General features: G+C 42.9%; 1 protein-coding gene across 1 annotated transcript; it reads left to right on the forward strand.

Moving 5' to 3' along the window:
* Positions 1-282: 282 nt before the first annotated feature.
* Positions 283-14,508, forward strand: ACAT1 (acetyl-CoA acetyltransferase 1). The gene is made up of 12 exons (XM_063394591.1): positions 283-404; positions 2,355-2,402; positions 4,953-5,070; positions 5,958-6,053; positions 7,170-7,270; positions 8,933-9,076; positions 10,922-11,072; positions 11,605-11,700; positions 12,362-12,475; positions 12,841-12,905; positions 13,548-13,705; positions 14,142-14,508. The coding sequence occupies exons 1-12, from the start codon at positions 345-347 to the stop codon at positions 14,260-14,262; spliced, it is 1,272 nt and encodes a 423-aa protein (XP_063250661.1). The 5' UTR covers positions 283-344; the 3' UTR covers positions 14,263-14,508.
* Positions 14,509-14,841: the final 333 nt, after the last annotated feature.

Consider the following 14,841-nt stretch of genomic DNA (forward strand, 5'->3'; position numbering starts at 1 on the left):
CCACGCCCGCTCTTTCTTTAAACACCTGCAGGGACAGTGACCGCAGCGCCTCCCTGGAGAGCGCACCCGGTGCCTGGCCCCCTTCCCTGAAGCCATTCCTCCCGGTGCCAACGGGGCTCCCGGCCTGGGCACACCCCGCGCACGCGGCGCCGACGCCCCCTCAGCCACCGCACGCGCCGGCCGCTCTGACGCCGCCACCCGCCTTCCGCGCCAGCCAATGGCAGGGGCGGGCGCGGCCCCGCCCTGGGCCGCGGGGCCAATGGCAGCGGGCGGGGGGCGGGGCGGCGGCGGCTATAGGCGGGGGCGGTGGCGGCGGTGAAGGTGACGGGGGCGCCGGCGGGAACATGGCGGCTGCAGCGGGGGCGATGCTGAGCGGGCGGCGGCCGGCCGCGGGGCTGCTGCGGGTGAGGCGACCCCGGGCCCAGCTTTCCCTTCTCCTTCCCTGCGCAGCCTCGGTCCCGCCGCCGGGCCCGGAAAGGCTCGGCCAAGGTCACACCGCTCCTGCGGCGGGGTGGCTGCGCCCCTCCCCTCACTCCTGCGAAAACCCCCCGCCCGGGAGGCAGCCGAGCGCAGGAGCGGGTCCCGGGCCGGGTGGGGGGTGAAGCGTGAAGCCGCTGGTGGGTGAAGGGCGGCCTCTCCTGCCCCCGCAGCCCCGGGCCCCGCACTAAGCCCGGCGGGACCTTTATCCGCGATCCTGAGCGCGGCTTTTTCCGCTGTCAGCGCCGGGAGTGCCGCGGCTGCCGAGCCCCGTCCGGCTCCCGCAGCAGCCCTTGGGATGTCCCAGCCGGGACAGGGCCAGCAGTCGGGTTGGAGTCCTCTCATTAAGCTGTGAAGATACAAAACTGCGCCTGTAGGTGCTGTTTCTCAGCTGGGCGGTGGGATGCTGCTGCCCACAACGCCTGTTTGCCTGGCAGCGCTGCGGGCACTGCTGGATGCAGGGGCTGGCCGTGCCTGCCTTCCCCGGGGCGCTGGCATCCCACACGGCGGCAGGGAGCGTGCTGGGGAGGAAGGGAGGGCAGGTGGATCGCATCCGAATTGCCGTATGCAAAGTGAAGGTTGCATTTTACCAGCTGGGGAAGTGGGGCTCTCCTTCCTTCCTCCCTTCCTATGAACACTTCTAGCAGATGCCAGTTGCACTTGGTAAACAATTGTCTGGTTTGTCCAGTTTAAATTTCAGGCCTTTGCAGTAAGGGTTTTTGTTTGTTTGTTTTTTGTTTTTGTTTTTTGGTAGTATAGGTATTTATTTTGTTAGGCAGTGGGTTTTGTTTGGCTTGGTTTAGCTTTGGTTTTTTGACACTAACCCTTGAAAGCACTGCTATTAAAGCCTTGTAAGGGACATATTTTTCAGGGAAAGTTTAATTTGAAACTTTCTGCTCGGTATTATAACCTGAGCTGAGGAGAAAAACAGACAAACAAAAATCTCCAAACCCCTAAACAAAACAAAAATCAAACAATTAATTCAAAACAGTAAAAATAATTAGGCTTTTGTAGAAGGTTTTCAAATGATGAGGAGAAAGAGACAAAATTTCCATATTGCAGGCACAGCCAGAAGGCATTTTCTTGCCTTTATAATTTATAAAACTGATGGTGTTCTTTTGGTGTCCTTAAGCAGTTGTTTTTAATTAGTATTTATTTAGCTCTAATTCAGTAATGGCCAGAAGTTTCCAGTGTGCTGAAATGGCTAAACAAAGTGGTTTAAATCACTGATGGAAAGATCATTCTTTAATATATGAAACAATACCTACAGATATAATTTTGTATCTTTGCACTGCTTAATTGAATGAAGCTACTGGCTAATGAATTAGACTGCTCAGATAACCCCATTTTGGTTTATTATTTTATTTAATTGTTTATTATATGTTTATTGTTTTATTACTGGTGTGACATTCTAAATTAGTTATCTTCATTTTTGTTCATGAAACACCAGTGGAATGGAAGCTGTAGGTGCAAACAGCCACTGTTTAAAAAGCAGAGGGGTTAACGATAGGAATGAATGAAGCAAAGTCCAGGGAAACAGACAGAGGGACTAGTAAACTTTTCCAAGATTACACCACTCACCCCTGGCTTAGACATATGCTGTAGGTGTACATAGCAGACTTGGACAAAATGCATTTTGTGTTGTTTTGGAAGGAGTATTTGTTTATTTTTCAGAAAACATTTTATCACAGATGTTATGGTGAGACTGTACTAGACTACACTTCTTGTAAAAAGCATGTTGCGATTTTTTCATATTTTTCAGTGTTTCTTAGAGATTAATTTTTGAAATAGTGACTTCTATGAAAATGGGTACATTACTGAAACATCCTGGCATTGGCTTTCTTGATATGAGATTCTAAGGACTTTCTTATTTTCAGGCTCTGAAGTGTACAAGCCGTGGCTACGCCTCGCAGCGCACTTTAAATGTAAGTGTAAGGCACTGTCTGACTAGTAAATTGCTGTTCTAGATTTGTTTGTTAATCACTGACATTTTAAAGGAAATAATCCAAAAAACTGCTTTAAAGACAATGTCACTTTTGGCCAAGCCACATTTTACTGCAAAATATGAAATAAAAGTCAGATTGCCGTTTTTATTTTGATTTGCTAAGTGTGGGACAAAATTAGGAGCGTGTCAGCTGACATAAGCTTTATGTAGCTACCAACCTAGAATGGGAAAAGACAGCTGATATCAACTGATCCCTTTGAAATTATCTGTGTTATCCTGAAACCTGCTGTGACAACATAAAAGATGAGGACAAGTGTCTTGCTATCAGTTAAGTCAGTCATGATGAAGGAGTTACAGTGACAGACAGCCCTTCTTAGTTTTAAGCAAGTACCATTTTTCTTTGTTTTTTCAGCGTTTTCTATCTTTTCCTGTCTAAATAAAAGAAACCCTCATGACCATGTCCTGTAAAGCTTTGTGGTTAACTTTCACTGAAACCAATATAGCTGGAAGCAATCGTTGCTGCTTCTTGACAGCTGTCAGAGCAGCCAGAGGTCTGACATGTGCATCTTTTTGGTGCCAGAGTCTCATGCTGCTCTCACAGGGTTATTAGGTGCACATCTGGATGTAGCACTAAAGCTGAGAGGCAAAATAAGAGTCAATTGTTTCGACTACTAGCGTAGGGCTGAATGTCATACCATGTCTTAAACTGCTGCTTACACGTTCTGCTGGCATTTGGGCTTTTGAATATATCCAGGGGTGGAGACTTTACAACCACTCCAGGTAACCTGTGCCAGAGTTCAGTCACACTCCCAGTGGAGAGGTGTTTTCTGATGTCCAGTGGGAACTCCCTTGTGTCCATTTGTGCCCACTGTTCCTGTCACTGGGCACCACTGAAGAGAGTTTGACTCTGCCTTCCTTGCACCCTTCCTTCCAGTATTAATGTTCATGGTGAGGTGCTGCTGTTGAAGGTCTCTGTGGCACTACAACCCTCTAGTGTTTCAGCCACTCCTCCCAGTTTGGTGGCACCAGACCAGCAAACCTGCTGAGGGTGCACCAGTTCATTAATGAAGATGTTACACAGGACTGGGCCAGTCCTGGGCCCTGGGGTGCATCACTTGTAACTGGCCTCCAACCAGACTTTGCAGCACTGTCACCACCCCAGCCTGACCGTTCAGCCCTTTTCTATCCACCTCGCTGTCTGCCTGTCTAGCCCATACTTTGTTAGCTTCTGTATGAGGATTTTATGGGAGGCAAGTGGTGAAAGCCTCACTGTAGTCCAGGTAGGCAATGTCTGCTCTCCTCTGTCAAACCAGTCACTTGACTGTGGAAGGCTGGCAGTTTGTCTGAGCATGGCTTCCCCTTGGTGAATCTGTGCTGATGACTCCTGATGATGTTCTTCTTCATGTAAATGTTTTTTTTAGGATTAGTTGTTTGATCACCTTTCCAGGGATTAAGGTGGGTCTGACTGACCTGTAATTCCCTGGGTCCTCTTTCTTACCCATCTTGAGGATTGGTTTTTCTCCAGTCCTTAGGCCCCACTCATCATTGCTGTGACCATTCCAACAGTATTTAAAGTGACCTTAAAAAGTCAACTGCCAGCTCCCACAGACGTCATGGGGCATCTGATCAGGACCCATGGATTTGTGTAGGTCCAGTTTGCCCTGACTTGTTCCTCCCACCCCAAGGGTGCATCTTCCTTGCTCCACCGTTCCCCCAGTCTCTGAGGCCTGGGATTCCTGAAGGCTGGCCTTAGTACTGAAGACTGAGGCAAAGAAGGCATTCAGTGCTTCAGTCTTGTCCTTTGTCACCACATCCCCTGCCCAAATCAGCAGCAGGCCCGTATCTTCCTTGCTTCTTGGGTGCTCATGGAAGCCCTTCCTGTTGCCTTTGACACCCCTTGCCAGATTCAGTTCTTGGCTTTCATAACCTCATCGGTGCATGCTCAGACTGTGTGCCAGATTCTCTGTCCCCATTTCCATCTCCTGTATGGTTCATTTTTGTGTGTGAGTTTTGGTGCCCATCCTGGCATTTCTACCCAGCTTACTGCTTGTTGGATTGCTCTGGAGCTCGGAGAGGGTAATCTTTGAACATCCACCAACTGTCTTTGATGCCCCTTTGCTCCAGGATGTTCAAGTTTCTTGTAAACACCATCAATTCCAAGGCTGAGCTCAATGTGCTCCACCTGTTCTGTCCCATAAAGCTCAAGGCCTCTCCTCTCCCCCCTTGCCTTGTCTTCTTGACCTGTCCTTCCTGGAGAGCCCTTGTCCCTGCACGGCAGCACTCCAGCCATGTGAGCCATCTCACCACAGCTCTGATCCTCAGCTTCTGTGCTGCAGCTGCACACCCATTTCCTTATGTTTACTCTCCATGCTGCATGCATTAATCAAGATTTTAGTGCTCCGAAACATTTGCAGGATGAAAGAGAAGCTGTGACATCAATGAAATAATAAGTAGATATATTTAAAAATACTGGGATATGTGTGCAATTGTGAGAGAGATTGTGACTTGTACTCTGTTCTTGTGCATTTAGGAGGTGGTGATAGTAAGTGCTGTAAGGACACCTATTGGATCTTTCCAAGGATCTCTTTCATCACTGCCAGCCAATAAACTTGGTTCCATTGCAATTAAGGGAGCAATTGACAGAGCAGGTATGTACACACATTTTTTTTCCTGTGACAAAGAAAACCTCAAGTGGCTCAGTGGCTTGGTAATGAAAAAAACCTGCAATGTCCTGGGTTTTTTGCTCCTGTGGCATTTTTAAGTCTATCCACAAAAACCATTTAAATAAAGTTGACTGTCAGGCTTTGCTTCAATCTGAATTAATCTGCTTCTAGGAGCAGAATGTAGCCTAGGGGTATCTGTGCTAGTCCAAATGTAATTGAACATGGTAGTTGTTTTTGTGGGATGGGTTTTTATGACATGTAAGCTGATGCAAAGGCTACTTGCTGCTGAGACCAGCAGCAGGCCTTTGCTTTCCCTGCCTGCTTTTTATGTGGGCACATGTACTTGAAGGAAAGCCTTGTCAGCCTTTTGATGGATTCAGTCTAGCAAAAAACCAAAAATTTAGGGGAGAGAAGGGTTAATACTACAGGAATTTGGACACCAGGGCCGTTGCAAGAGATGCAGCAGGAGAGCAAACCTCTTCTCTTTGGTGGCAGCTTGCTGTGGCCTTGGCTTGCCCTTGCTAAACAAACAAAACTTTCTTTAGACTTAATTCTAGCACAAAAACAGTTTAGTGGATTTAACTATCCATGAAAATTGAGCTTCTCAGGTGATTAGAGAGACTTGGAAATGTTGACTTCAGTGAAATAACTGCAGCTTGTTCTGCAGGGTGACAGGGGAATTATCTTCTGGGTGGGTCAGCAGTTCCCCATACTCCATGAATATGAGGGTGGAGATCTGGAATGCAGCCACAGAGGCCTGGGTTCTGTTGGCACATGGGTTGGATGTGGCAAGTTTTGTTAGTCTTTGATAGAAAACTTCAATGGGAACCTTTGTCAAAAGGATCCTGAATCAAAACAACTTTGTTTTGTAGGAATCCCTGCAGAAGAAGTGAAAGAGGCCTATATGGGCAATGTCCTGCAGGCTGGACAAGGACAAGCTCCAGCAAGACAAGCAGTCTTGGGTGCAGGTATTCCTCCTCTTGACCCTGGAGTTGAAGGTTTTCTGTCTTTATGTAGCTGGAATCTGTTGGTCTGTGAGTTAAAGCAGAGTGGTGGGCAGCCCTTTGTAGGACAGTCTGTAGATGTTTTCTCCCCTGTAATGGGCGAAGGGTGCGTGTTGCAAGTGGGAATTTACTGCCTACAGTGTTTGCAGAACCTGGAGGGGACAGGACTGGAGACCAGGCTGGCAATTCCACAGTACTTTACATTAGTGATGGATGCTGCTCTGAATCTTTTCAAAACAGCCTTTTTTCTTCTTCAGTATATCATTATTCTTAATTCTTACTGGATAAGGAGTCAGTGAGTTTCCTTCAGCTGTGAGTATGTACAACTCATCTTCCTGTGGAGTCTGGAGCTGACACTGGAAGGATTCACTGTATAATGTTAGCTGTAACATGAAAGTTATTGGGGTGCAGAAATCATTCTCCCTTTTTCTGTGGGGGTGGAATTCCATACCTTAGCATGTTTCTAGGAAAGTCTGTAGGTCAGGAGAGAACTGTGTACTTTCTTGGATCTGTTCCTGTACCTTTCTGAAGGAGAAGGAATTACTTCCATGTTAGGCAAAGCAATAATTATGGCTTTTTTCTTTCACAGAATTCTATAGTGTCTTGAGTCAGAAGGGACCTTAAAGATCTTGTTCCAACCCCCCTGCTGTGGGCAAGGACACCTTCCATTAGACCAGGGTGCTCAGAGCCCTAGCCAACCCTGCCTGGGTCTGTCTTGTTACTAGTTGCTAAATTCTGCACCTTATTTATGCTTTTTCAGCCTTGGACACTCCTTAGAGGCAGGGATCAGGGTTTTGGGAACAGGAACGTTTCTGGAGTCCCTTCCTTGATCTTCCATTTCCTTGTTTCCTCCTTATCACAAGTCAGTTGTTGGAAGGGGAGAAGCAACAGGGGTCTCCAAGAATGACGGTAACTATGGATAAGGGTAGATAAATTGCCTTGGCAAGCTAAATAGTGCAAGCTGGGCATTTTGGGCTTAGATAAGAAAATGTGTGCCATATGAAATATTGCTGAAACACTGCTAAAATACTAAAGGCTACCCTTCAAATAACAGCTGTACAAACAACTTCTTTGACTCAGGTCTGCCAATCGCCACTCCTGCCACAACTGTCAATAAAGTCTGTGCTTCAGGAATGAAATCAATCATGATGGCAGCGCAAAGCCTGATGTGTGGGAGTCAGGTATGTGGATTTTTGCTGTTCTGTGGAAAAGACACACAATTCATGTTGTAGAGCCTGTCCTACCAATGACTGTGCTCTTTGATTTGGGATTGTGTTTTGGCTTGGGGTAATAAAAGCTAATTAGCAAGGGTTTGTTTTGTTTTGTTTATGCAACCCTAATTTTATAGTCATTTAAGTATCTTTGAGTTCAAAACAGAAAAGAAAGTAAATACAATAGTTGGAAAATTCAAACACATTTTTAGAGCTGAGAAAACAAGCTGTTTGGGGGGTGGACTGTTTGGGGGGTATTTACATCATCTCTCTGCTGCTCTACTCCCACCCCACCTACCAGTCCAGCCCCAAAATATAATTAAGGGAATTTTCAAGCTTTCAGTTTTGAAGAGGTGAAGAAATTTTTATAGACTTAGTTTTTGGTGACTTGACTTTCAGACAGTGTTAACATTTAAATGAATTAAATACACATATTCCAGCAATGTTGTTTCCAAGTACAGTAAGGATCTTTCAGGCTTTTTTATTGTTTTTAGAAGTGGAATTTATTGTTGCTGAATAAGCTTTTTCATTAAAGAGCTTGATGAAGGAGAATTCATCTCTGTCAACTTTCTTACAAGATTTTCTATACATTAGGGAAAATTTCTGTCACTTGATGGGAGGACAGGAGAATACATCATTTTCAGTAAGCCATTAAATGCTGTGCAGCAAAGAATGTGGGAGAAGTGTGAATGTGAAGAAAGACATTTCTGTTTTGTTTTTAATTCCACATGCAGAGTATTTTGGCAGCACCTTTGGTTCTCTGAAGTGAAAATATCATCAGCTCAATTACATTTTTTTTGGCTTTTAAAGTAAGTGGCTCATAAGTGAGGGATACTTTTGTGTACGTGTTTAGAACAAAAGTAAAGTGTTTAAGTTTTGATGTCCCTTCTGTGGAAATCACAGTGTAACTGGAGTTAAGCAACTACTTTACTGCTTTGGCCTTGCTCTGCAGAAAACAGCACTTTGTCTGGGGCCTGCTGAAGTTGATGGAAATCTTGTCACCAGACTTTGAACCAGGCCCAGCACATCTTTGTAAACATCTACATTTGGATTTAGTAATTTATATCCAATGACTTCATGAGGGTGGTTGTGCCTTTGGTTGGTTTGACAGATGTAGGCCATGAGCTCTGAATAGAACTGGAGTTTTCAGCTGAATTAATCATACAAGCTGTGCTGCCAGTCTCAGCAAAAGCAGAGTCTCAGCCAGTTATTAATCTCTTAGAGCTATAAATTATGGGGAGGTTGGTATAGGTTTGTTTTCCTGGCTGTGGGCTGTGAGGTATCTGTGGTATGACAGTGATGGTTCCCAGTGGCTTGAGTCAGTGCACACCATTATATAAATAATTGTATTGGCTCTCTCTCCAGGTCTTTCTCTTACGGAATTGAAATGCCAGGGACTCTTGTTCACCTTCTTTCTTTTCTTTATTACTTCATGGCTGTTTCTGCCAGGGTGGATTAACCATCTTCAGTTGTTACTGTTGTTTGCTTTCTAAATGCTTTAAAGCATTTTTTCCACTTTCTCTAAGACTCCTCAGAAATATGAAGAATAAGGTTTTACTAATATTGTTCCTGCAAGAAGTCATGGAGATCACACTGCATGATTACTGATTTTATCTTGTTTCCTTTGGGCAGGATGTCATGGTTGCTGGTGGAATGGAGAGCATGTCAAATGTCCCCTACACCATGAGCAGAGGGGCAACACCTTATGGAGGAGTAAAGCTGGAAGACCTGATAGTAAAAGATGGGCTGACAGATGCTTACAACCATATCCATATGGTAAATATTCCTGCACAGTGCTCATCTATCAGCCATAGATAGACCTGATGCAGATTGAAGAGCTTGCTTATAGTTGTTATGAAACTGCTTCATCAAGCAAGCATGGAAATGAGGAGGAAAATGTCTCCCATTTCCAGGTTTCCTGCAGTAGCTGTAATGGAGAAACTGGACAGACCAACACAGCACAGCAGTTTGTGTGTTAGTAATTAACCTGACTCTGCAGTCTGAATAGCCTAAAGCAGGCATTAAGAGAAAAGTTAATTCTGCTGCTGCTGGGTTGCTGTTGTTCCGTCTGAGGGAGGGAGGGAGGGAGCAATCAAGTTGCTTGGTGTCTTTGAGGATCCCTGCTCTGTAGGATCCAGCAGGGCCATGTTTTTCCCTCCCCCACAGTAGATATCTCCTATCTCCTGTGGGAGGGTTTGAGTCAGCTGGTGTGCTTACTCATCAGCAGGGTAACTTAAATGGGACAAACAAGGGCAAACTTGGGGTGGGTTTGGAAAACAACTGATGCAAAGATAGTCAGGAACAACCACCTTCTTCTTCAGGGAAGAAAAGTTTGAAAACAGAACAGCTACTTCAGCTTGTGAATATTTCTGACCTTTACTGGGGGTAATTCACAGCTCTAGGGCATTATTGATTGATTGATTGATCCGTTAGTGTTCTTGCTGGGATACAGGAAAACATGTAATGAAGAACATTTACTGTGATCCATAGATTTGATTCAGACCTCACTTGTGTATGATTTATTCTTTTTGCACTCTAGTGCTTAGGGTATGTGGGAATGTTGAAATTCATTCCCACACTTAGCTAAAATGGATTTTGATTGTGAGGATTTTATAGGAATCTGAAGTGTGGCTTTGATGTGGCTCTCATGTGAGAGCAGTTGGTTATAATACACAAAGTTTCAGTAGATAGGGACAGTATGTTGGAACCTTTTCTGTCTTATAGCAGATGTAGGTTATTTAGAAAGCCTTAACAGTCTGTGAGAACATGCAAGAAAGTCCATAAGATGGCTTTAGGAGCTCAGTCTTGTCTGTGTTTTGGCAGTAGCCTAAGTTGTTGGTGCTTTGAGGTGTGAAGACTTCGAATTCATTAATTATACAGAAGTGAACTTGCTTATTTGAAGAATTGGAGGGACACAATACTAAAGAGCTTTGTGATTCATTGAGTTTTCTGATGAAATGAGCAGTGGAACAAAACCTCTTCAAAGGCAAATCTTTCCAGTTGACTAAATGATTTTTTTTAAAAAAATTTTGTCATTAGATGCTTAGTGTTGATAATGAATTGTGAGTGTATAATTACAATCATGATTTGCCTATATATAAAATGTTTTGGTTGTTTCATTCTGGTTATTATAAAAAAGGGATACATACTTTTGTTTCTGCAGTTTTTAGAGATTCTGAAAGCTAAGTAAGCCCTGTGTGTTGACCTGTTCTTGTAATCTTTGGAATAGGCAAAGTAACAGTGGAGTGAAAACACTAGGAAAAGAATGTGAACATGTGATTCTGTAGCTGAACAATGATCTTCAGTCTCTGAAGATGTCAGCCCTGAGCACTTTAAAACTTACTTTTGCATACAGATTTTTAATTGGAGAGAAAAAAATTGCCTTGTAAGCAAAGTTCCTCTATGACTTTGATCATCTGGATTCAGAAAACATTTGCTAAATCTGACGATTATATTTCAAAACCAAAAGTTACCATTTGTTCATGACCGTGTAGATCAGAAATGGACACCGAATATTAGCCACATTCAGTTCTGGAAATCTACTAGTCGAGGTTTTGTCACTTGTAGTTGTGCTTTGCATCTTCAGGAATACCAAACTTAACAGGCCTGGTTTTCTCCAAGGGCAACTGTGCTGAGAACACTGCAAAGAAGTTCACTATTTCCAGAGAGGAGCAAGACACCTACGCCATAGGCTCTTACACCAAGAGCAAAACAGCCTGGGACTCGGGAGTACTGAAAAATGAAATAGTTCCTGTCACTATTACAAAAAAAGGTATTGTGGAAAGGTGTGATGAGATGAACTCTGTTTCTCATAGAAAGCTGGAACATTTTCTATGTTCAGTGCAAATTGTGTTGTTTAAGCATGCAAACCTCAGGAACATTGATTTTGATCACCTAAGAATTTTCTGTTAGTTAGACTTTCTGGTGAACAGCAGTCAGTGACCTGTCATCTGGTTTTTGGTTTTCAATTTTTCTTTAATGTTACACACCATATCTTCTTTTTTGTCTAAGTGAAAGGTTAGCTATTGAATTTAGTTATGGCTTAAGGACATCTATTTGTATCTATTTTTTTTAATTTACATTAAAGATATACTCTATGTCCTTTTTGTTCAGCCACTGGGAAGTATAAATGGATTTGCTGTAAATAAATTTGATTAAGGAATAACTTTTTTTCAGTTTATCTAAGCACATTTCTTGATGCACATTTTACATGCATTTGCACTTTTAAACTGAAACAAGTTATTTATATAAGGCAGTATTTAGTAAACTGTTCTACAAAATACTAAACCAAATCTGAATTTCAGGGAAGCCAGATACAGAAGTGACAGAAGATGAAGAATACAAACGTGTCGACTTCAGTAAAGTTCCAAAGCTGAGAGCTGTTTTCCAAAAAGAAAATGGTAAATATTATTGAAAGAACTGCTTAATTTTCTGCCAAGTGCAAGGATGCTTTGTCAGGGTGGAGAGTACTGTTCACAAGAGTCAGTGAACAAGAGTCTTTATTTTTAAATGTCTGCTGACATAGAAATATGCTGCACAACAGCGTGAACTGGCTTGGATTAAAAGATAGTCCAGGAATCTTAAACCAGTGAACACCTCTTTTTGGGACACTTACCTTAAAAAGAGTGACAGAAGGGTTTCAGTTTTGCTCTTGGCTTGGTCTCTGCCAAGTGTAAACTCTTGTTGCTGTGGAGCTGGAGTGGCTTTACAGAGTTGCCATTGCTTCCTGAATCTGTAATTGATAAACCCTCCTGGCTAACTCAAAGCTGCCCCTCATTCACAACCCTTCCTGAGCTGGAATTCTGTGAAAATGCCAGCAGTGCAGCTGCCATGGAAGGCATGATCTAAACTGGCACTGGGATAAGGATACAAATACCTGTGGCTGCATTTGCTTTATCAAATAGATAACAAAAACCAATTCATTTTTAGTTAACTCAGCGCAGCAAGTTTCACCAAATGATTGAGACTTCATGATCCATGAACTCAGTCCTTAACAGGATATGTATGAGTTGTTTTGCATTACATTTCACCTCTGTCTAAGGAGTGTTTTACCTTTTCTAGGAACAATCACAGCTGCTAATGCCAGTACCCTGAATGATGGAGCAGCTGCTTTGGTGCTGATGACTACAGAGGCGGCCAAGAGACTGAAAGCCAAGCCTTTGGCACGGATAGTAGGTATGATCCTGCTTACCTCTAGGGAAGTCCTGGAAAATACTCCCCCAGTGTGCTCTGACTGGGAGTCCTGGCTGGCTGGTTAGCTGGCATTATGGCTGCATCTTCCCAGTACAGTCCTTGACATTTCAAGTATCATACCAGCAGACTTTTGTCCATAAACAGAATTTTCTATATATAATAATAATCTGAAAATATCATTGTGTGGCTTACTTAGGGCACTACAACTTAGATGCACACATTTCACAGACCATGGTATTCAGAATTTTTCTATCTTGGCAGCATTTTTTGCTTGCATGAAAGAAAATCATGTATGATAAAAATACAATGTCTTTCAACACCTTTTTTGATTTTTTTTCTTTTTTCAGCTTTTGCAGATGCTGCTGTCGATCCTATTGACTTTCCAATTGCACCTGCATATGCTGTTCCCAAGGTAAGAATAAAACTGAGTGGATTTTGGAAAAAAAGAACAAATTTCCCTAGCATTCCACTGTTGGTTCATCCCCTCTCAGTGGGTCTTCTTGAATTAGGACTGAAATTATAATGATGTAATAAATACGAAGAGCAGATGTTTTACAGAGGACCAAGGCTAGAATGCAGATCCTGAGACTTAACAAATTTCTCACACCTATTTTGAAAGAGAATATTGTTCTGTATTGCTTTTAGCAACTTTGGACATGTTTACACCTTTTAAGTTTTGCAGCTTGTATGGCGAGAAGGCAAAATAAGTATGGTTGTACAAAGATAGACTCATTCTAAAAGGAACTGCAGAGAAGTGTATGGTGTGAGGCAGGACTGTGTCAGCTTGAATGGACTCACTCTAGCAGCAGTCTCAGTGTTGTGTGATGGAAATGCGTCCTTGGCATGGGCTCTCCATTCCTTCTTTGGTGAAAACCCAAGTTTGTGGTTCAGTCCCTTGGTTTTGCTTTTCCCCATCTGACAAAGAGGTTCCTAAATGTGAATTTGTGAATCCAAGTATGGGCAGCCTGAGTCACTGACTTCGAAATAGACCTACTATTTCTGTAACTAGTTTCCTAATTTTTCCATAGTAGTAATTATTTTGTATTATTTCTAGATTCTAAGTGAGGCAGGCCTGAAAAAAGAAGATATTGCAATGTGGGAAATTAACGAAGCATTCAGTGTTGTGGTGCTGGCCAACATTAAAATGCTGGGCATTGATCCACAGAAAGTAAATATTAATGGAGGCGCTGTCTCTCTTGGACATCCAATAGGGTAAGCAAAATAAGCTCTGGGTTTTGCTCTGCACAGAGGCATTGTCTTCCAGGTAAGCAAGTTTTAAGCAAATAAGAGTATGTTTGATCATTATTATTGATTTGATTATGGGAGATTCATTCCCTTCTTTGAAAGAGCTTTGCTGCATGTAGTACACAGGCTGTAATACACAGGCTGACATGAAGTGATTTCTTTTTCCCAAAGAAACTTTAGCTATACAAAAACTCCATGTTTAAGAACCTTTGTGTTTTATTCCTCTCTAACTCCAGTACTTAATCTGTATCACAGAACTGCAGACAAACTGATTGTTTCAGATTTTTTGTTGGTACTACATTCTGCTGAGTGCCCTGTGGCATTTGGCAGAATATAATACCAACAAAAAAATTCAGAATTTCCTTTAAACTAAGTTATGTTCTTCTGTTTTTCTTGTATTTAGAATGTCTGGAGCAAGAATTGTCGTTCATATGGCCCATGCTTTGAAAGCAGGACAATATGGTCTTGCAGGAATCTGCAATGGAGGAGGAGGTGCTTCTGCAATACTGATACAGAAGCTGTAGCCCAAGTAGGATCAGAAACACAGCCTTAAACGCTCTCTGATCAAATTATACGTGGTAGCTGTTACATTGTATTTATCAGTTAGTGGATGAATTCTGTAACTGCTATTCTAAAATTTCATAAAGGATCAACGATTACAAAGCCTGGCCTTTTATTGCTTGATCAGTGCAAGTTTTTATACAAGACAAATAATCAATGTCAAACTTTAATTTTGGCTTGAAACATGACAATAAAGAATGTTAACTATGGCTCCCTCTGTCACTGACATTTCTTGAAGGCCCTTGAAAAGGAATTCTCTTGGTAACTCACAGAGTGCTGCTACTGGAAATGGCTGTTTTCTCCTAAAAATTATTTGCTGCATTGACAGCAGCTTGGTGCTGAAGATGCTGTTTCCTATGAAAGGGAATGGATAATTCATCTCTTCTGTAGTACCAGAGTGCCTGAGCTGAAACGTTAGGGTGGGTAATGGATGCCCCAGGCAAGAGTTACATTAAGTCTCAAACAGCAAATTAATTTTAAGTGTCACCATCACTATTAAGCATTTCATGCTCAAGACAATTTTTGTGCTGCATGCTCCAGTC

The sequence above is a fragment of the Prinia subflava genome, chromosome 3 (assembly GCF_021018805.1).
Source record: "Prinia subflava isolate CZ2003 ecotype Zambia chromosome 3, Cam_Psub_1.2, whole genome shotgun sequence".
Taxonomy (NCBI): Eukaryota; Metazoa; Chordata; class Aves; order Passeriformes; family Cisticolidae; genus Prinia; species Prinia subflava.

Coding starts and splice junctions, on each gene's coding strand:
- ACAT1 (XM_063394591.1), top strand. CDS start 345: ATGGCGGCTGCAGCGGGGGCGATGCTGAGCGGGCGGCGGCCGGCCGCG. Junction 405..2,354: donor CGGCCGCGGGGCTGCTGCGG/GTGAGGCGACCC, acceptor TCTTATTTTCAG/GCTCTGAAGTGTACAAGCCG. Junction 7,271..8,932: donor GCCTGATGTGTGGGAGTCAG/GTATGTGGATTT, acceptor TCCTTTGGGCAG/GATGTCATGGTTGCTGGTGG.